Consider the following 22,500-nt stretch of genomic DNA (forward strand, 5'->3'; position numbering starts at 1 on the left):
TTGCTAATATTAATGTGCAAAGATTACGGGAAAAATTGTTTTCAAATACAATGCGCTTGTGCCTTGCATTAAATTATTATAATTCCTTGGTTACCTGCGACAACGGTATCCAATTCGCAAAGTCAGTGAATAAGATTTATCGCAAAAGATTCTGCACAGCAGACTATTTCAGACTTCTTGCGCAAATTCTTATATGATAAATTTAACCTCTGTTCAACACCATTTTCATTAATAAACACATGAAGAAGACATACAATAAGAAAGAAAAACAATAAATTGCTTTCTATCCCTTATTGCATTATGATCTCTGTATTAGGAACATGATTCCTAAATTCAGTGTTTCTGTATCATATTTCTTTTTCTCTTCTTCTTCTTCCTCTTCTTCTTCTTCTTCTTCTTCTTCTTCTGCTTCTTCTTCTTCTTCTTCTTCTTCCATGTCGCTATACAACAGCGACAAGTTTAAAAGCTGCGTTAAGTGTTTAACAACAGCTATTTATAATTGAATTTCGCAAAATTTGTGGCTGACTACGATTAAGTGACACCAGTCAACTTAATCGTCAGCTTTAGCTGTTCTCAAACAACCCCAGGTTGCATAGATAGAAGGTACGTCGTCGGATCATAATATCCGGCCAAATAGTAGATATCGTTGTTATCATAGATGGTAAGATATCTATGAGGTTCTTTTCCCAGTTTTTCTGTATATTCGTCCAACGGTAATACTTCGCATTTGTGCGAAATAGTTTGTACATCATTTTCATCCATATGAGGGGATTCGAATAGAGCACCCTATATTTATAATATTACGAAATATATTTGAAAAATTTTGATTATGAGAGATTTTTTAATATTATATATTTTGGAATGTAAAAAATATAAATGTAAAATTATTTTTATATAATATAAAATAAATATATCTTACCGGATACTTTAGATTGGTTGGACATCCTACTGTCTCTTCAGGATGATAGAACCACTTAACTTTAACTATCATATTAGAACTTGATGTTTCCCACATAGACTCTATACGTCCTATGTATGGTCTATCTGGTCTACCAGTAGAAAGGAAAACTGCACTATCACCTATCTGAATAGTTTCGTTTCCCCTTTGAATGGCTCGGAAAAATTGTTTCTTAGCTCTTCCTTTTGCACCAGGTCTCCTATAACCCCTACCAGCCCATCCCCATAATTGTCTCGCAGGCAAGAATGCAGCCATTTTACTTCGACTTTCCACCGACTCCTGTCTCTCTCGTACTTTCCCTTTTTTATCAGATTTTTTCGGCTTTTCTATCTTTTCCTCCCTTACTATAACTTCAATTGGTTCAGGAACTGGTTCAGGTTCTTCTTCCAAAACAGTCATTTCTTCACTTTCCTCTTCCTCCTCTTCCTCGTCTTCTTCCTCTTCCTCTTCCTCTTCAACCTTTGCCGGAGTCTCTTTATTTGGTTCATCTTCACTTTTTTGACCACAACAACTTTCCCCGCTACTAAGAAACATCGAAGTTATTAGATTAATGAACATTTATTTCATAATACATTATTACATTATTTTAATTTTATTTTAACACAAACCTTATATGACTTCCTTCGCTATGATTGCAATGATGGCTATGTTTATGCTTATGCTTTCTATGTTTCCTATGTTTGTGCTTTCTATGCTCTTCGCAACCCTTGTGCCTCTTATGTTTCTTCTTTCCTTCTTGAGCCTCGTGCTGTCTCTTCAATTTATCCTTTCTCCTCTTCTTCAAACGCTTACGTTCACGATAATCATCCAATGCTTTTGCACTGATATCGTCCGTTTTGTGCCGTTCTATCGAGGCTCCATCGAAAGAGGAAATGTGAGAGGAAGTTGTGGAAGAAACCGTAGATGTTAAACTATTCGATGTTGTACCAGATATAGTATTTATGGATGATCTTTTATCTTCTATCGAAACCGAGGTTTGTCGACGACGTTTACCCAAAGATAAAAGAGGATTTGGATCGTATTCTGTAAAGGGACATAAACTATTGAATAAATTTGATTTACATTAACAAATATTTATAATGTAAAATCATGAATAATTACGTACCAACAACAGGATAATCAGGCTGAAGTAATCTGATGTCATCCAAAGCTATTCTACCGCTATCGCCATCATCGAATTCAACGCTGACAAATTTCTCATCGAGTTTGGGATCTGGTTCGGTAGGTTCGACCGATGTTCCTGGATAAAGACATCTATATTGCTCGCTCCAATAAGCACAAAGTCTCGTACCGGGTGGTAATTCTTTCGTTGAACTTGGACATACCTCTACGATCTATAATAAATAATTATTTCAAATTGGACATGGTATATCGGTCTAAATAAAATAATTTTTTGAAATAAAATGATATTTTACCGCGTCCCGTAAAATCTCTTCCCTTGAATGAATATGAGGTCTATTCCCTCGTTCGCCATCAAGAGTAATAGCGTAAACATCTGGAGCTCGAACAGCGCTAAGTCTTCCGGCATAAAAGAGACCACCCATAGCCGTCAGAACTCTTAACTGATCAATGGCCAAGTGAGCCGACGTTAGCTTACATCTATTAATAATGCTTTCTGTTCTTTCCGCTTTAGCAACCTTCGCACATTCCTTACAATCTTTACAATCGGATGATTTTCGACGTTTAGATTCCTTCTTATCGCGATCGCTCGATTTATGTCGACTCGGGGACGACGAGATAGACTTTTGTTTCTTCTTCTTCGATTTATCGTGCTTATTCCTTTCCATCTCTCTCTCGACTTCCTCCTCCCCCTCTTCCTCCTCTGGTTGTTCAACATTTTTTTCCTGTAACAGGAATTATCTTTAAATATACGTCCAAAATATTTCAATGAATAAATATTTTCAATAAAATTTTCTCGCTTAAACCAATATGAAGGTTCACGTTTAATAATAATGATGATGACGACGACGATGATAATGATAATAATAATAATAATAATAATAATAATAATAATAATAATAATAATACTGAACGTGATTACCTCAAGAATTTCCTGGCTCATGGTATCCGACGATATATTTTCAACGACAGTACTCTCGTCGTCTTCCCAGGTTTTTACCTTTGCCTCGGCTTTCAGTTTTGGTCTTACCTTATTACTGTGTTTATCCAACTTAACTTCGTGACTTAGTTTAGCCTTCTCCGCGATAATCGAACTGATGACATTTTTATTATGCAGCGGAGTTTGTTTCGCGGGTTTCATCTTCGCCTTGACTGATTTGTGATTCTTGGAGGAAGCTTTTAAGGACAACATTCCGGTTTTAAAGGGTAGGGGAGTATAACCAGACTTGGCGATGTACTGCGAGAGAGGAACACGTTTTACGCCGAGAAAAATGCGATATGATCGTCGACGTATTTCTTAATTTATCAAAATCTTCCGATAGATCTTACCTTGGTTTGAAGATGCCTGTTTTTCGGCGACAACAAATAACCCACGAGGGAACTTTTGCTTTTTGGTTTTTTCGCAACAATAGTTTCTGTAAAGTGTCTTGTATTCCCTGACGTGCACATGAGTTTTCTGGGACGGCCAACTTTACGTTTCTTTGATGCTGAACTAGAACTTGCTACTGTTGGTGCTGGCGAAGATGTATCGTATTCCATCTAAAAAAGACGAAAAAAAAATAAAAAAAAATAAAAAAAAAAAAAAAAGAAAGAAAAAGGAAAAAACATTAGAAAAAAAAGAAGAAGAAAATAAAAGAAAAGCTACTCGTACAAAATTCGACTGATCATTCTCAAGTAAAATTTTTCAAATCAACGATAATTGATTACCCTTCCAGTACTCTTGTCGTCGTCCTCTGATTGTATCTTGCTCGTTGGTAAAACCGTGATAGGCGAAGCAACCGGTGGTACTGGTATAGGTATACTCGGTATACTATCCAAAAGTTTAATGTGACTTCGAGGTTCACCGAGTTTCACAAGATTCACGTTACATCTTGGCATGGCCAAGACTGCTGACGTTAATGGCGGTGGAGCTCCGTCAGGAGAATGAGACGGAGACTTTTGACAAGGGACTGCTGGTTCCAAAATGGGAGGAGAAGAGAGAGTACCGTGTTCGGAACTGAAATATATATTTACATGGACGATATGTATTTATCAAAATTATTAAAATTTTATTATTATTATTATTATTATTATTAATTAATTTATCGATATTTTACCTCGATGAATGGCTCTTCTTTCTCGGTCTACCTGGACTTCTCTTGTCCTCCTTCTTTGGCGTCAACCTCGATAGTTCCTTTTGCTTTTCTCTGTATTGTCTTTGAATATCCGCCAATCTCACTCTCATATCCAACTCCATTGCATCCATATTTGGCCAATCCCCGTCTTCCTCCGTATGTAACTTTTTACCAACATTCGTCTTTGCGTCCAATTTTACTTGCCTATTTCTCTCCTCTGTGGATTCTTGTCTTCTTTGCGTATTTACATCTACTTCCTCCTCTAATCTCGTAGTAGAACAAACTGTCTTGTCGTTTTCCGTTTCGGAATCTGTCAAGGCATCTTCCTTTGATACATCACGATAACATCTATCATTTCCGCAAAATCGATCGTACTGTTGATCGTAACGTTCCAATGTTTCCTTCTTTCTATCATAATCCAAATCGTTATTTTCCTTATCGAACTTTTGAACGCGTTCACGTTCTCGTACAAATCTTTCCGCCAACGAAGAAGTTTCCTCATCGTCGATACCATTTTCCTCAGCGAGATCTATACTTCTGTTAGGTTTCTCTTTCACTCTGAATACCATGTCTTCTTGAAATCTAGCTCCGTGTCTTCTACTTTTACCACATTTCTCGTAATAACGTATAGATGAATTCTTTCCATCGTCTGTTGTCTCGTATACAACATCGGCTTTAAGTCTCTTCGATTTCTCATAATTCTCATCGTCTCCATCCGTACTTTTTCTTTTATCCAATCTCTTTCTTTCCTTTTCCAAACTCGTCCTTCCAAGATTTAACAACAGCCTACCGGCTCTCGATATTTCTTCTGAACTCTCGAGATTGAGCTTTCTCGGCACTTTGTCTCCAACCTCTTCCATGAATCTCTGCTCAGCCAGAGCACACAGCAAACCGAGGGGACTATCGACGTTATTATTATTGCTCTCACCCTGAGGAGAGATCAGTTTCCCTCTGCTAGGCGATTTCTCGAGATCCGGAGTCGAACAATTCTGTGCCTCCGGTTTCAAATGCTCGAACTGTTCGATACTATTCGAGAGCAATTCTAAGCCGCTGAGATCGACGTTCGATTTTTGCTTCGTCGAAATGGCCAATTTCAATTTCGTGCTTTGATTGTCGACAATGGTGGCCGATAAGAAAACCGTGTCGTCATTGGCATTCGATGCTCTATCTAAACGACTTTTTTTCGGTGGACTCGCATTTACCTCAGATACATCGTCCTTGACCTTCGACTCGCAGGCAACTGCTAACCTTTTCCTGATGACGTATTCCTTGTCGTTTATATTCTTGATATTGTTATTGTTACTCCTACTGTCGTTATTATTGTCGTTATGTAAATATTCTCTCGAATAAGCTAAACTGCTAGAATCTTTCTCCGAAGATCCTTCGATCTCGGATCGTTCGATATTCTCACGTTTCTCGTTCAACAATTTTTCATTTTCGCAGGATCTCAATATGTGCTTCTTCAAACCGTTCTCCAACTTTCTCGGCATCGTTTCCGAGTGCCTTCTAGAACGCGAATTATCAACGTTACGTTCTTTAGATTCATCGATCTTTTGTAATGGACAGGAAGATTCTTGCATAGCGGCGGCCGCATTTTTCTTCAATTTCTCGACAACATTCTCGATACCTGGGTGAGATCGTTCAACCGAATGTCTCTTCAAGGAATCCTTTGGCTTCTCTATTGTCGATACATTCTCAAATTTTGAATTTTGTTCGTCGAAGGAACCATCGTCGGCTTCCTGCTTGATAACCACAGTTTCCAATTCTTGATCGTCGCAATCGATGTTAGGCATGTCGAATGATTTCACACTGATTTGCGGCTTCACTTCTGGATTTTGTTGAACAACCATTTGAGGACGGACATCGCGATTTTTCCCGCAGCTCTCGCAATCGGATATATTCTGAGACGACGTAGTCGTCGTCGTTGTCGTAGTTGTCATTGATTGCGGCCCGTTATTCGACGTCGAATCGACGATCACCTTTGATTCCGGGTACATTTCCTCTTTCCTTTGTGACTCGCAACAAGACGTTTCCGGTGATAGTTTGGCGATAACTTGATGTATTACTGTACCTCTCGATTCTTCGGCGATACGATCGATCATCGGCTAAAACGGAAATTTTATTTATCGATCGTTTCAATAGATTTCTCATATGATATAGTCAATAGTTATGAAATGAATAAAGAGATAATGCTTTGTTATTGATGTAAACAGGATATAACTTCTTTGTCAAATTTCATTCGAGAAAATGGAGAACAGTTTTTTTTAAATCGTAGATCGATACTCTATAAACAGATTTTTTATATCAGATCGATATTTTAGAAACAGATCTGAAATTATCCGAAAAAAAAAACAAACAAGAAAAAAAAAAGAAAAGAAAAAAGAAAATAGACGTAATAAAATGTTTCATAACATTCTTACCTCCTCTACAATGATCTTCTTTTCCTCCTCACGGTTTTGATGTTGCTCTTGCGTGTTATCGATCGCATAATTTCGCCGACGATCTCGAAGACGATCGGTTGAACGATCCCGTCGCGTACCAAAGAACTCTAAATTCTCATGGAAACTGTCACAGTTTTCCTCGGTGATTTCGATGATTCTAGGACCAGTTCTTGCATCTCTGCATATCGGTGATCTGCCATTATCGTAGCAATCGTCGTCATCGTTGATCGTCGAACGATCGTGCCTCGAATCTTCTTCATCGTCCTGCTCCAAATCATCTTGACGACTTACGACACGTTCGATCGTTCTATCGATCGACGTGACGCTTCTGCATTCCCTCGTGATAGAATATTTTGGACAATCAGCCATGTTGATGATCGTATTCTCTGCTTTATCGACCTTGCCAACTATACCGCATACGGTAGGATTGACCGTGGTCGTTGTCGTCGTTATCCTGACGACATTGCACATCTTTTCTGGAGTCGCCGCGACGATCTCGAAGTTCGTCAGATTCGTCAAATTCGTCGTTGTAGTAGTGGTGGTCGTCGTAAGATTCGTCGCGGTACTAGCACATTGAAGCTGACACGGGCTAAGATTTTGCTCCTGTTTCACCTGAGTCTCCATTGGCATATCCTGTTCCTGTTCAGCTTCTGGCGCTTCCGTTTGATTCGAAGCATCCTGAACGCCGACCATCGGTGTCATTTGCGGTGGCTCGATCGCATGGATCGTCGTCACTTCTGGTGGTGGTGTCAGACAGGATACCGGCGAGGTTGCCTTCGAAATAAATGCATTTCGCTGCTTTTCGCAGGATTTTCGATCGTCAAATACGGGCGTGCTTTGCGATTTGAACGGATAAAAAGAAAGAGAGAGAGAGAGAGAGAGAGAGAGAGAAAGAAAGAGAGAAAAAGAAAGGGAGAGAGAGCTATCTCGAATAGTAATATATAAGTATATATATGATCGAACATAAGTTTCAAGTACTCGATAATTCTTAGATACGATTCGAACAAACAACATACTCCTTTAGACATTCAAATACAATTACAAGTACAATTTTACAATTTCATAACATATTTTCACGCAAATGGTAGATACCTTTTTTAATCAGAAATTAAGAATCTCTAACATATCCACGATCTCGAAAGAGCAAATTTGAAATTCAAAAATAATTAATACGAACGAGTCGTTTTTAACTTAACTAACGAGATAAGAAAATCAGAAAGAAAACGAGACATAGGAAAACGGGCATAGGAAAAGTTCACTTGACAGTGCCGATGGATGATAATGATAATAATATCGATGATATTTATGATAACGATGATCACGCGGAAGAGGACGGAGAAATCGCAAGTAAGTAAGTAAGTAAGTAAGTAAGTAAGTAAGTAAGTACAGGGAGTACCTCGATAGGTTGGCGGGGAGGAGAGGAAACAAAAAAAAAGATAGGAAAAGAGAACGGATAGCTAAACAAGGAAAGAGAGAGATAGAGAAAAAGAGAAGGAAAAAAGACGATGCAGCATCCGATTCGAAAGAGAAAGAAAGACGAAGATAGAGAGAGAGAGAGAGAGAGAGAGATAGAAGAAGAGAGAGAGAGGGAGAGGGAGAGAGAGAGAGAGAGAGAGAGAGAGAGCGCGCGTTCCAGCACCGACACGGATATTACGTAGCACGCCGTGCTGGTGGAGCGAGCGCAATATCTATGCAGATAGCGATGCAAATCGGTGGACGGGTTTGCGCATGATTAATACAATGTGCCAGAACGTTTCCACGTTATGCGAATTGCTGAACCGCGCCCTGAGCGTGGCATAATTATTCCTAGCATTACGAGTTCCTGTCCCTTCCCTCTTCACCTCCTCCACCTCTTCCTTCTCCTCTCTACCCTCTCTCTTCCTTCTCTTTCTCTCTTCATCGTTCTACAAGGAGTCGAGATATCGATCGATAAACGATCGCTTTTCTATGCACGCCCTTGGAAATGATTATTTTTCGCCTTGATAAATCTCTCACGAGAAACGGTTCCTGCGACCTACCTGCGACCTACAATGCGTGGGCTCCGTTTGACTAATCTGCACCAAAGCCGGTGCATGTGGGTAGTAATGAAGAGTCGTTACGAGCGGTGCATCTGGCACTAGAGTGCCCGTCACCGATGTCACGCTCTGCAATGCCTTCGTCGATTCCGTCGACGCTGAAAAAATCGACGAAGGTATTTATGATGATCATCGAAGGTCAATTGGTAGGTATTAACAAACATGATTTAGATTGCGTTGCAGTCGTTGTGGTCATTGTCTGGTCTCGTGAATTTTTTTTCTTACAATAATAGATTATCGTAATGTTTTCTGAATAGAAAGAAATATATACATATATAATAGATTGTTAATAATTAACGTGAGCAATTTTATTTTTGATCCTTTCAAAATTCGTTCGTATATCCTTTGAAACTTATTTCTAAACTTATTTCGACTTTACTTACTTATTATGGTTGTCGGACTCGTACCACAATCCGCCTCGATCTTGACGATCGGCAAAGTGCTCTGTTGTTTTCTTTTGCTCTCGGTAAGGACCAATCTAGCGCCGCCTATGTCGCTTAAAAGTTGAAGGGACGGTGGTGGCGGCGGTAACAAAAGGGACGGGGGTGCTACGTTTCCGCCATTGTGATTTGGATAATTCGGCCAGACCACAGCCTGCTGCATTTGTTCTGTTGAAAAACCATTCGTTTCTTACCCTCTTCCGCCTTCTTTTTCTTCCCTCTTCACTTTTTTTTTCTTTCTTATGCACACGTATTACAACAGCATTACGCACACGTTGCAAAATATTTTTCAAGACAAATAAATGATATTAATAATGATAATAATAATAATAATAATAATAATAATAATAATAATAATAATAATAATAATAATAATAATAATAATAATAATAATAATAATGACAATGATAATAATAGTAGTAATAATAATAATAATAAAAATTAAAAAAATATATGTATAAAGTAAAAAAAAAAAAAAAAAAAAAAACAGAATATGAAGAGAATCAAAGGAAGATCAAAAAAAAAATAGCTATTAAACGTACCGGCTGCGTGAATTAAAAGAAGATGACCGCTGGATGGATCTCTGACCAACTGCAAACCTCCCTGCACACCGACACCCATCTGTGGGAACCCTACGGGTTCCATGGGCATCGCTATAAAACAAAGCACAAATCATTCTACGCGGAACGAAAAACGTCCAAATTCAAACGAGACCTTTAATCGACTATCGGCGAATGGAGATAGTAACGACCCTGTTCGAAATCGAATAGATAAAGGTAAACGGTCTCGTGAGGCTTATGAATTTTTCAGCCCAGACGCGAGCATAGAGCGAAGTTATCGCGTTTTGAAATGTCAGTCGGTCAACGGAGGGTTGTCGTCGATTTAAAGGGTAAGAAAGTTCGTGGCGGAGAGAGAGACACGCGAAAAGAAGATTGCTAAAATGAAACCAGAGCCAAATATTATTATTCCGCTCACTATTATTATCATTCGATTGGTAACGCCGATATTTCAAAGACAATATATCTAAATATAAATATAATTTCTCTTTACATTTGTATAAATAATTAATATGCGTTATAAGACAAACTCATCCATCATTATTGATAATATTTGGCTCTGTTAAAAGAGAAATCGTATTGGCACGAAATGATGAAAAAGCGAGAAGGAAAGAAAGATAGATAAATAGACAAAAGATATTGATATATATATATAATATATACATATATATATAATATATATATATATATATAAACGGAGATAGCGCAATAATAATAATATAAAGATAGTTTACCTGCAGCTGCGGCGGCAGCAGCGGCGGCAGCGGCCGCGGCCGAGGCCGGATACTGCCAAAGCGTGGGAGGCCACGCGGTAGTGGCCGCGGCCGTTGCGGTACTGCCGAGCGTGGAATTCAAGCTGGAATTCAAGGTGGAATTCAGGCCGGAGCCAAGACTCGGGCCGAGATTCGGGCCGAGACTCGAACCGAGGGCCGCGTTCAACGAGGGCGCCAAAGCACCCGAAGGAATGGCGAGGTGGGCCGGACGTTCTTCCCCACCACCTCCGCCACAGTGGACGAGCGTAGCGCCGCCTACCGTCATGGCTGTACTCGATGAACCTGACGACAGGGCCCAAACTAGCGATGGGACTAATTCCATTACTCTTTCGAAACTGAATTAATAGCTTCAACAATTCTTTACTATTCATCATTATTTTACTCTTTTTTACGTTATATAATAATATATAATAATAATAATAATAATAATAATAGCAATAGATAATAATAATGATAATGATAATAATAACAAAAAATAATTTCAAGTGATCTTTTATAATCGATTCAATCGGTCATCATAATGGATAATTATTTATCGATTTTTTCGTACAATATAATAATTATTATCGTTACGTAAGAAATCACAAAGGGCAAAAGAACTCGATATTATCAAATATTCCTAAATCTATAAAAGAATTTCATTTAATTTGAAGGAATGTTTCACGAACTTTTCTAGCATCGATAATATTTTTATTATCGATGAACGAAAATCTCTCCCTCTCCCTCTCTCACTCTCTCTCTCTCTCTCTCTCTCCCTATTTTTGTTTTGAAATACTTCGAAATACCATCATTGAATGAACTATTACATAGAATACTTTGTGAGATTTTCGAATTCAAAGAAAATCGATAAGAGGTCGCTCTCTTTCTGACGAAGCAAATAAGTTGTAGATATAGATACATGATTTAATATTCTCTCCCTCTCTCTCTCTCTCTCTCTCTCTCTATCTACCTATCTATCTATCTATCTATCTATCTATCTATCTATCTATCTCTCTCTTTGAAAATTCTCTCGACTTTTCAAGCGACTCGACTATATCTAAGCTCGACTATATCTAATTATTGTCTGTCGATGAAATTCCTGTCCCGATCTCTCGGCGTTGCTCGCTATTGAGCGCGGAACATCAATCATTGGCATCGAGTCGTAAGGCTGCTTCGATTATCGATATTTGCATATGCAATCGGCGACAGTCAATTACCACAGAGACTCGGCGCACTCTGAAAATTACCCGGCTCGTGCAAATTACTGTCATTCTACGCGCCGGCACGAAGGAAGCGAAAAACGAGCCTGCGAGAAACGATACCATATCGACCCCAAGAATTGAGATTATACGCTATGAATAAGTCTTTTAATTTCTTCCTTACTAGCCTTAGATTTTTACCTTTTTTTTTTTTACCCTTAGTTCCTCTTTTCTGTTCTTTTCTTTTTTTCTTTTTTTTTTTTGTTTCTTTTTTTTTTTCATTCATTTACGTTCCATCTTTCCGCTTTGACATAACTTTCTTATCATAGATATTATATTTTATTTACTCTTTATTTTATTACTGATAATCAAAATATAATTATTCATTAGACTTGTAAACACGCTTAAGTAGTTATATATATATATTTTTTTTCCTTTTTTTTTCTCATTTATTAACGTTTCCAAGAAATCTCCGCTAATACATATGAAGAAGAGATAAAGCTTGAATATTATTATAATATTTAAGCTTTATCTCTTCTTGATTTGCTTTCTCGTTTCTTTTGCTTTTTCTGTTTATTTATTCCGATCAATAAAATGTATATCTTTCAATAGATAAATATATTGAATAAATGTCTTTAAGATTTCTATAATAAACTTTATCTTTTATTATCATATCTGTCTATAGTCGGACTCACAATATTTCTGGAGAATTCGAATAAAACGTCGGAATGAAAATTTGCCGGATGATTTGATAGCGCGCAATCGGTTTTACCCTTCGCGGAACGGAAGAGGCATTTCGAAAGAATGTCCGCATCCCCCTCTTCGTCGTTCCTCGTTAATATTCCGCCCAGATGTTCGAGCCGCTTCTCGAATGCCGATGCCTCAGCACATTGGTTCAAATGAAAACAGCCGTGTATCCGATAACGCTTATCCCTTCTATACGATCGCGTACAAAACGCATTGTACTTGCGAATACTCTTTCAAAAGAACGAACTAACGAACTAACAAACATAATATTTTCTACAAATTATAACAATACTATAATCGATCATAATGGACATCAATTTTCAAATTTTCTTATTATTTCTATCAAAAGTTCATAATTAAAAGGATCCTTAAATGAATATGAGAAAGAGAGAAATTGAGAGTTTTAAGAATTAAGACAAACACGAAAAACATCGACACGAATTTTATTGTAAAAACGTTCTTGAATGAAATAGAATTTACTAATATCTATATAGATTTTCATTGATTCATTTTATATGAATTCTACTCAAATATTTAATTAAATTCATCATACATAAATATATATATATATATTGATATTTATTCCATATGAGTTCTTCCTTCCAATGGATTTTCCCTGTACGATCATACTAAACAGATACTTCATTCGATATTAATGCAACGAATTCATCTGTACCACGTTCACTTTTCAAAATTATAAATCATAATTATCTTTCCAAACATTTTCGATTATTATGTATCCTCACTACATTGAAAGCACTATTAAACATCATAATGACAGAAAATCAATTTAATCACTTCGAGCATGCTTATGTTATCTACACTATATTAGAGGCAAATTTTGATGCTTATATATATATATATATATATATACATACAGTAGATATATATATATACGGGTAAGGTATATTTGTGTAATATACTCACCAAGATTGTCAGGTTGAAAGTGATGATAACTTGCATGATGCGACGTATGATGACTGAGGGAGACATTCCGCATGGACGCCGAGGTTTCCTGATGTTGCGATCTCTGTCTTGCCATTGCAATTCCAACTGGTATTCCACCTGCGTTCGCATTCGATACCACTATACCTGGAACAATACGACGAAACAAAGATATTAATAATAATAATAATGATGATAATAATAATAATAATAATAATAATAATAATAATAATAATAATAATAATAACTATCATCAATTTTATTTACAGCGAATCTTTTGTAATCATCGTAAATTTTCATTCACACGAAAATTTTGATCCGTTCTAAAAATATCTCTGATATAATCTGATCCAATCAGATTACTATAATCTATAAAATCTTTTACAAGAATAAAGTATGCCCTCGATAACGCTATCCGATGAAATTATTTAAAAAAAAAAAAAGAAAAAAAAAAGAAAAAGAAGAAGAAAAAAAAAAGAAAGAAAGAAAGAAGGGAAAAGAAGAAACAATAACTATATTTATACTGACACTTTCAAACTTTGGAATCGAGTCAAGTTACGATCATAAAGCTCATTTTCAATTGGAAGACTTTCAAATAATCTTTTAGAGTATAAAACAGATCGAAAGAGAAGAACTCAATGAAAATGAGAAACTTCTAAAGCTCTCAATATTTCCAAATTCTACGATAAATGGATACATATTTTTCATCCCTCTTTCTCTCTCTCTCTCTCTCTCTCTCTCTCTCATATATATATATACAAACATAGATAGACAGGAACAGTTTCTAAAACTTTACATTCGTTCCATTCGTAATACGGGGTGTCTGTAAGTTCCGTCCTAGCTGTGATAGGCCAGAGTTTTCGCGGACATAGCCGCGGTTCGTCGACTAAGATATACATCGTGGGTGTAAATGTGAGTAAAAGGGATAGACGTAGTAGGGTCGAGACTCTTTCGAGCCACGCCTTGTGTTTGCGTCGCCATGCGTGCCACGCACCTCCTACTTAACCTTTTCGCTACCACGACTCTGACTATAGTCCCTTGTCATGGGAGTAACGCTCGATTATTATACCTATTCAATAATATATCCTATACTTATTGAAATAATAAATGTACATTTATCGTTTCATTATTCTTTTACATCGTTATAATAATGATTTTAATTATTATCATGAAAGAAAATCATCGAGATATAAGAAATAAGAATTCGTAATGTCAGAAAAATCTATACTTAAGAATACGAAAAAATATTCATACAGTGAAATTATTTCTTTCTTTCGGTGACAATTGATCAAAGATATTTATTTTCAATGTTAATTATCGAAACGATCGATCGATTAAATACTGTTGTTCATTTGTTTGATACAAAGTGTCATCAGGATAATGATCGGTGTGAAAATGTCGACTCCATTTTTTTTTTTTTTTTTTATTTCTTCTTTCATCGTAAATAAGCGTACATTCCAACGTACATAAGCTTTGATCGTCGAGACTGACGTATTTCGGTGGCTCGATTAATTTCTTTTCGTGACATAGTAGGGGAAGGAAAAGCCACGAAGGGGGTTGAATGTTGGCGTGGTCGACCAATGGGAGGGCAACTTCAAGGGGAGCCTTTTCTCAAGTGTAATACAACATCACGATGAAAGTATGCGTGAGTGAATGTATGTGTTGTGTGTGTGTGTATGTGTGTGTGTAAAAGAGAGAGAGAGAAAGAGAGAAAGAGAGAACTTAAAACGTAGCGTCTATGCTACTACGTGAATTTGTATGCTCGTATATATGTATTGTACATATGTACATATATATAGAAGAATGTCTAACGTCGTGGATAAAGGGGTTACACGCGTATTGTACGTACTTTAAGCAACGAGAGAAGGGACTCGAGAAGAGAAATCGTTGGTTAACATCTTAGAACTCTCTTACGAGCCTTTGTTTCGTCTATCGAAACGAGCGCTCGGATGGAAGCACGCGAGTGCCTTTCTAAGAAGAAAAGAGAGAAAGGCTAAAGAGCGAGAGATTTCCTTTCGAAAACATCTATCTCGTGAATTATAAATTGAAGATAATTAGAGAGATGTTAATTCTCCAATTTCAGAGACGTTTAACGAAAGTATCCATTTAAAGGCCAAACGAAAGAATAATTAACTTATTGTTCCAAGAATAAGGTTTCTCAATTGAATTACTTCGAATTATCGAAAAAAGAAAAAAAAAAAAAGAAATTCAACGATAAATGTGCATTATCGCAAATTATTTAATTATTTAATTATTATAAATTTTGTTTTTCTTTGTAATATCATTTGCGAGAGTGCGAGTGCGTGCATTGATGATTACGCAAATTTGAATGTAAAAATCGATATATTATCATCAATCTCTTATCTTTTGTTAAGCGATAATTACAACGACAGTTTCGATTATGCCATTTCTTCTTTTTTTTTGTTTTCTTTTTTTGTTTTTTTTTTCTTTTCTTTTTTCTTTTTGTCTCCTTAACATAAGTCTTCTTTACGATCATCGTATATCATTAAATCCTCATTTGTTGTTCTAATTTAATTACGAACGATGAAGAGAGTAACATAGATATAAAAAGAACAAGAAGAAGAAGAAGAAAGATAAAAAATTACTTTATTCCTGATGTATTAACGTCGCTTAAAAAAAAACAAAAAAAAAAAAAACAAACAAAAAAAAAGAAGAAGAAAAAAAGAAAGAAACAAACAAAAAAGAAGAAACAAAAAAAAAAAGAAACAAAATAAAATAGAAGCAATTGGAATCTTTGTTCGTAACTCGATTGCGTTCATTCGTCTATAGTTGAAACGATGAAACGTAGAAGAAACGTGTTGAACTGAATTCTCGTGGTTTCTTTAACATTCTTTTAAAGACGCGCGTCCGTCTATTCTTTAAGCGTGTCGATGGATCGAAAAAGAAAGCAAGAAAAAGGATAGAATAGGATGGATGGATGGATGGATGGACGGATGTCATCGAGTTAGAGGTCGAGGCAAATCGAGAGAAAATCGATTTTCGTAGAAAGGAAAAGAAAAGCAAGGAAACTCAATTATGTTTCCTCATACTCATTTTACCTTCAACGTACTTTTAGAATCGTTTGGCAGCTGTGATATTACGTGGCACGCTTGCGTGAAAGAAAACAAAAAACAAAAAACAAAACAAAAAAAAAAACAAAAAAAAGAAAAATAGAGAGGACAAGAAGATAGTGTGCGAGTGTATACATATGCACGTGAAAAACTATGAAGGCGTGAACGAGTTAAAGAGAATAATTCATATAATTTGTATATATATATATATATATATATATGTATGTATGTATGTATGTATGTATGTATATCGCTTCAAGTCAATAACTGTTAAAAGAAATAAAATAAATACAAAACAAAAAATATCAAACCAATGAAAATATTTTTTGACAAGACTCGTCGATCATTTCTCTCTCTCTCTTTCTCTCTCTCTCTCTCTCTCTCTCTCTCTCTCTCTCTGTCTCTCTATATATTCGACGTCACCATCATAATTTTCATTCGTTCAACGTATTCCTATCCCCGTAAAATAACTTACTAATGCACCGTGCATACGGTGCATCCGATAGGAGAGTAAGCCAAGCGACTAAGCCAAGCGTATAAGTTATTCCGGGCGTTTCTTTTTTAAATGACAGATCCGCAATCCCCCGGGAAAACGTCCGGCGTGGTAAACACCGGAGAGAGAAGAGTTTCCGGGGAACAAATGCATAACGAATAGGACGCATCCTACGCTCGCTCGTCTCTTTCTTCAACCACGAATTCTCTACAATTACCTTGCATTTTCCCATTTCACAAATTTTACTTACAACGAACTGCTTATGCGTTTATCACGTTGTCAACGTATTTCATTAGGATCAAAATATCCATTTGGCTTGCCCGATTTAGTCATACATAATATCACGGATAAAAACAAATACGAACTATTTTTCTCTTTTTTATTCGTTTGTTTTAATTAACAATTAATTTTCCAATATAATTTTCATATCTCGAATAAAACATTTTTTTAATAATGAATCGAAAAGTCTATAACTTTTTGACCGCCAATAATCGTTGTTTCGAAATACGTAACTTTGAATTATATCGAAATTGATTATAATAATTAAAAAAAAAAAAAAAAAAAAAAAAAAAGAAGAGAAAAAAGAAATAAAAGAGCAAAAAATTGCAGTGAACTATTTCATGAACGATTCCGATATTCGTATTATCGTAGATACAAATCGCAATCTTTTTTGATTTTACTGAAACGATTAGGGATCAATTGTTTCTTTTGTCGAAGATTTTCAACCGACTATAGAAGCCGATGATTCGCGCGCGATTTGAACGATAAACGAGGAGGAATAAGCGCGTGGATATCGGGATATTGGCCAATTAAAATACTCCCTACGTTGCAGGATTCGTGGAGAGGATTATGGCCAATCGAACGGTCGTAGGTATAAAGGCACGGTTTAAGTCCTCGCGATATTCACAGATAAGCAGTACCAATGGGATTTCTCTCTCTCTCTCTCTCTCTCTCTCTCTCTCTCTCTCTCTCTTCGATTATTGTATCGCCAAAGAGAAAGAGAGAGAGAGAAAGAGAGAGAGAGAGAGAGAGAGAAAGAGAAAGAGAGAAAGATTTTTCTTTCTCCTTCTCTTTCAGTCAGATAGTTACGGAACTGTGATTTTTGCATTAATTGCATATCGATGAAAATCGTACCTCTATAGTAAACTGCATCTCCTCGACCACCTGACCTCTCTACTCCATATCCCCTCCCCTCCCGAGCCCCTTATACCCCGCCGTCAAAGAGCTCACCCCATTAAAATCTATATAATAAAAAGCCGAACGATGGAAATGAATTTTGTATTTGACCGTACGCGATAATCAATATTTCGCGAATACTCGCGAATACAATGTCACGCGCAAGTGTAATCACAGCGTTTTCGATATTCCAGTCAAATTTATAAAGAAAGGAACACTCGAATTACTTTTAATTCTTTCCATTTCCCCCTCCCCTCCCCCCACCCAACCACCCACCACCCTCCCGCCTCTCTGCCACCCATCGTTATATCAATAATTTTGATCAAACATATCTCCGAACTTTAAAACACGAACTCATGAATTTCATTTCCTCCTCCTCCCGCCCCCCTCTCCCCCCTCCAACCACCCCAGCCAATTGTCAATCGTCGTGGTAGGGTTCAAAAAAAAGTAAAAAAGGAAAAAAAAACGAAAAAAAAAAACGAGAAGAAAGAAAGAAAAGAAGAACAAAAAGAAAAAAAAAGAGAAAGAAGCTTCATAATATGCATTCTTGAAATTTTCTACCAGAGCTATGGACAAGAGCAAGCATTTTTTTTCTTTTTTTTTCTTTTGCCTATGATAGCACGATACATACGTAACACACGGCTCTCTCACGACAACGAAAGGTAGTTTACGAACACATAACGCTAGTGCCGTCGTTAAAGTAAGTTTTCAAGCACAGATCGTACATAAGATAATTCTCGGGTTCTGCCCTGCGGAATTTTTTTTTCTATTTTTTTTTTTTTTTGCCCCTCTCTTTTTACACGTTTAACGACCGGGAAAAAGCTGATTTTCAAGCGAGAAACTTTTTTCCGAGGGAACGTTGAGGAGAAACCACTTCTCAAGCAATTCGAGAAAATTTTGGAATATTTCGCTTGGTAATGTTGTTATTATTTAATAACTCTGACAGTGAGTTCTCGGCGAACTACTAGTCGCACATCGTTGATCGTTGATTCGAGACAAAAGCTTCTATACGTGGAAGCCAACAAAAATTCACGATCGATTCTGGTCGTTAACAGCACCGAGCAAAGAAAAAAAAAGAAAAAGAAGAAGAAAGAAAAAGAAAGAAAAAAAAAAGGAAAAGGAAAAGAAAGGGGGGAAAAAAATGAAAAGAAAAAAAGAAAAAAAAAGAAAAAAAGGAAAGGAAAAATAGAAAAGAATGAAAGGCCGATGCGGTGAGATAGTACGAGCAATTAACCGTCGATGTAAATGATTTACAAATAATCGACGGTCATTAACTTATTCTTCCGACTCGGGTCAAACATTTAATAACGAGCCGGTGAATGCACTCGCGTGACGAATATTCGAAAATAATCCGTATACAACTAAATTAACTTTCGAATGATAATTAAAAAAAAAAATTTTCAAATAACAAATAACGGAAATGAGGGAGCTTGTAAACATATATATTAATTGAAGTCAGAAGTTTTAATAAAATCGACATGTTTTATATATATATATATATATAGTGGCTATATATATGTATATATAGATATATGTATGCATTACATATACAGAAACTAAATCAAAAATTTCACGTATCTCTCTAACGATTTTATTCATTCCGTCATAAATTTCATCATTAGAATAATCGATCAAATTTTCAATCAACGAATTATGCCTTTAAAAGTTTTGAATTTTTCTATAAATTATTACATACTTCATAATATATATATTTTGATTAGAATCTATTATACATTATGTACACTCAGTAAACATATAGTAAAATCAATTGAAAATTGATCAATTGAAAATTGATCGATTGAAAATATTCTTTGTCAATGAACTTCGTATAATTATGTTTACCCTTGATAATTTACAATAATTATATAATAAACAATATTCACGATAAGAAAAATAATCAACATTATCTATAATAATTTATAATAAACAATTTTACAAGCTGATAATTACTATTTTAATTGATTATGAATATGTACAATTTAGAATTAAATAAATCCAATCAAGTTATACAAGATACGATCTGACAGATTTATTTTTGAAATTCATTGAAAATAATAAACATTATCTCACCATTTTCCGATTTCGGAGGAACCGGCTCGATCTTAACAGAGGTAGTGGTGGCATGAAGAGAGGTCGAAACCTCTGCAACCTGACATGGCACCGAGGCCAAAGGTTCTCTCTTCACGAGGCTATTATTGTTCGTATTAGAATTAACGCCATTATTCGCATCCTGTCCATTCCAGGACGATGCGACGGGCAACGTCCTGCTACAGCCTGCATCCGAATGAACCACTTTCGTTTTACCTAGAAAATTCAAATGAAATTTTTAATACCTAACATTATTCCTTTATAAATTAAATTGTTATTAACAAAGTATCGTATCGATATCGTCGATTCGAAACAATAATCGATTCCATCAACATTCCAATTAATTATTATAACCAGTTAAATAATTCATGTATTATACATTAGTATCCTATAATAATTAATCTATAATAATCGATTAAATTTATCAATAAGATAAAGAAAAAAAATTAATTTTTGTATCGTTTAAACGTAATCTCAATTCAAGAACATATTCTTCGACTTCCACTATTGCCTGTTGATGTGAAATAAAAAGAAAAAAAAAAAGAGAAATAAATAAATAAATAAATGAATAAAATGAAGAGAACTAAAAAAAAAAAAAAAAAAAAAAAGAGAAAGAAAGAAAGATAGAAAGAAGGAAGAATTTCAGGACCTCTTCCACAAAAGTCTTTGCCGAGTTTCTACGAAGGTAAGGACTGGTTTTCGTGGGAAGTATCGACGTCACTTGGTGGCCAAGGAATGATTCATGGAAACGAAGCGTAAAACTGGCATCGGAGACACCAAGGAGAAACGTGAAGGGAGAGAGACAGAGAGAGAAAAAGAGAGTGAGAGAGAGAAAGAGAGAGGGAGAGAGAGAAAGACAGAGAAACGAGTCGTCTCTCGCATAGTAAATATAGAAGCGAGAGAATCTTGCGTAAGACTCGCTATCTCTTTCTGTTCCACTCTTTCAGTCGTCTCTTTCTCTCTCTCTCTCTCTCTCTTTCTGTCTCTCCTACACGTATACACATTTCTGCCTTTTTTTCTCTCTTTTCCGCGCCTCGTCTCTTTCTGTCCTTTTTTTTTCCTTCTCTCCTTTTTCGTTTCCTTTTTATTTATCTTTTTTTTGTTCTTTCTTTCATCTCTCCCTCTCTCTCTCTCTCTTTTTCTTTTTCTTTTCTTTCTTTCTCGATTTCTATCTCTTTTTCCTCTCGTAGTAGTACAGTTGACGTGGACTTAGAGTAGAAGCCTCCCGGAGGGAGTTCACTTCAAGGTCGTCAATTGCATCAACAACGATGGCTAACTTCTAGCCCGTACAAGTCTCATCTTCCTACTCCTCTACTCTTCATGGCGTTACGAGACACGTAACAGGTTCGTCGATAACGCCTCGCGGCTATCAACTAATATGTATGTTGGTACATGTGTATCCCGACGTGTTCCAATTGAAAATTTCGATCGAAATCAAACGATATATTCGTAATTGTTAAAAGTGAATCGATGATATGTTCATTGTTAATCTTGACTTTTCTCCTGTATTATTATATATTTTTAAAAAAAATTTCCGGATATTCGATTCCGTCGGATAATCGACGAATCGCAAATGCAAATAACATGGAACTCCTTCTGTTTGCTTTGTGCCCGTGTTACCGTGTCATGTGCAAGAGATTTGTCGGTAACTATTTTCAAATGAAATAACCTTTTTCAAAATTAAACGATTTCTCATTGAATTGTTTTAATACGAGAACGTTAATACTTTTTAATTCATCATACGAAACGAACGAGAAAAAGTTATTAGAAATATATTGATTATATATATACATATAAATATATATATATATATATATATATATATATATATAATTATATAATACGTTTGATGTGTTTAATGATAAATTCGAGGGATATCAATACGATCGAAATGAGCTTCCTCTTTCCTCAATCTTAAAATTAAATTAGAACTCGAGACGTATCTATGAAATAAAAGAATAAGAAAGAAAGAAAGAAAGAAAGAAAGAAAGATAGAAAGATAGTAAGAAAGAAGGAATGAAAGAAACGAAGGCTTACATACCGTTGCTGTTCCTGCAAACGCAGGGCTGCCTCGTCGACTTGTTCTCCAGTTTCACCGGTTGACCTTGACTCGAGAGGAAGGCTTCTCGTTTCTTCGCGGTAGTCTGGACAACCTGGTTGCCACCCTGGACGACCATCGTGCTACTCGTCGAACTCGTTGGACATGAGGAACCGTTCACTGCGACGGAACAACCGGTGGCTGTCGAGCCTGTCGGTGACTGATACTCCTGGAGCAACACCCCCGTCGTCGGCACAACGTTACCCGTCGAATTTGGCGAAAAGCTA

The 22,500-nt window shown here is 36.2% G+C and overlaps 1 protein-coding gene across 12 annotated transcripts in view; it reads right to left on the reverse strand.

Moving 5' to 3' along the window:
• The window catches only part of wge (BAH domain and coiled-coil containing protein winged eye), a 110,322-nt gene that overhangs the window by 2,103 nt on the left and 85,719 nt on the right, over positions 1 to 22,500 (reverse strand). For 5 of the 12 annotated variants that reach the window (XM_035873733.2, XM_035873732.2, XM_035873731.2 and 2 more), the window contains 17 exons: positions 22,217 to 22,500; positions 20,158 to 20,391; positions 13,330 to 13,494; positions 10,439 to 10,789; positions 9,690 to 9,800; positions 9,091 to 9,315; positions 8,651 to 8,805; positions 6,612 to 7,430; positions 4,174 to 6,296; positions 3,785 to 4,073; positions 3,407 to 3,616; positions 3,000 to 3,314; positions 2,374 to 2,802; positions 2,064 to 2,292; positions 1,567 to 1,981; positions 920 to 1,481; positions 1 to 786 (listed from right to left, as the gene is read on the reverse strand). The exon at positions 1 to 786 is cut by the window's left edge and continues 2,103 nt beyond it; the exon at positions 22,217 to 22,500 is cut by the window's right edge. In XM_035873733.2, the coding sequence (XP_035729626.1) occupies positions 574 to 786; positions 920 to 1,481; positions 1,567 to 1,981; positions 2,064 to 2,292; positions 2,374 to 2,802; positions 3,000 to 3,314; positions 3,407 to 3,616; positions 3,785 to 4,073; positions 4,174 to 6,296; positions 6,612 to 7,430; positions 8,651 to 8,805; positions 9,091 to 9,315; positions 9,690 to 9,800; positions 10,439 to 10,789; positions 13,330 to 13,494; positions 20,158 to 20,391; positions 22,217 to 22,500 (7,129 nt within the window). In that variant the 3' untranslated portion in view covers positions 1 to 573. The remainder of the gene's footprint in view (positions 787 to 919; positions 1,482 to 1,566; positions 1,982 to 2,063; positions 2,293 to 2,373; positions 2,803 to 2,999; positions 3,315 to 3,406; positions 3,617 to 3,784; positions 4,074 to 4,173; positions 6,297 to 6,611; positions 7,431 to 8,650; positions 8,806 to 9,090; positions 9,316 to 9,689; positions 9,801 to 10,438; positions 10,790 to 13,329; positions 13,495 to 20,157; positions 20,392 to 22,216) is intronic. The other 7 variants (XM_085663824.1, XM_085663759.1, XM_085663908.1 and 4 more) reach the window with 7 other exon arrangements.

This window comes from Vespa mandarinia, chromosome 1, assembly GCF_050613455.1.
Source record: "Vespa mandarinia isolate Hongniang chromosome 1, ASM5061345v1, whole genome shotgun sequence".
In the NCBI taxonomy this organism is placed as follows: domain Eukaryota; kingdom Metazoa; phylum Arthropoda; class Insecta; order Hymenoptera; family Vespidae; genus Vespa; species Vespa mandarinia.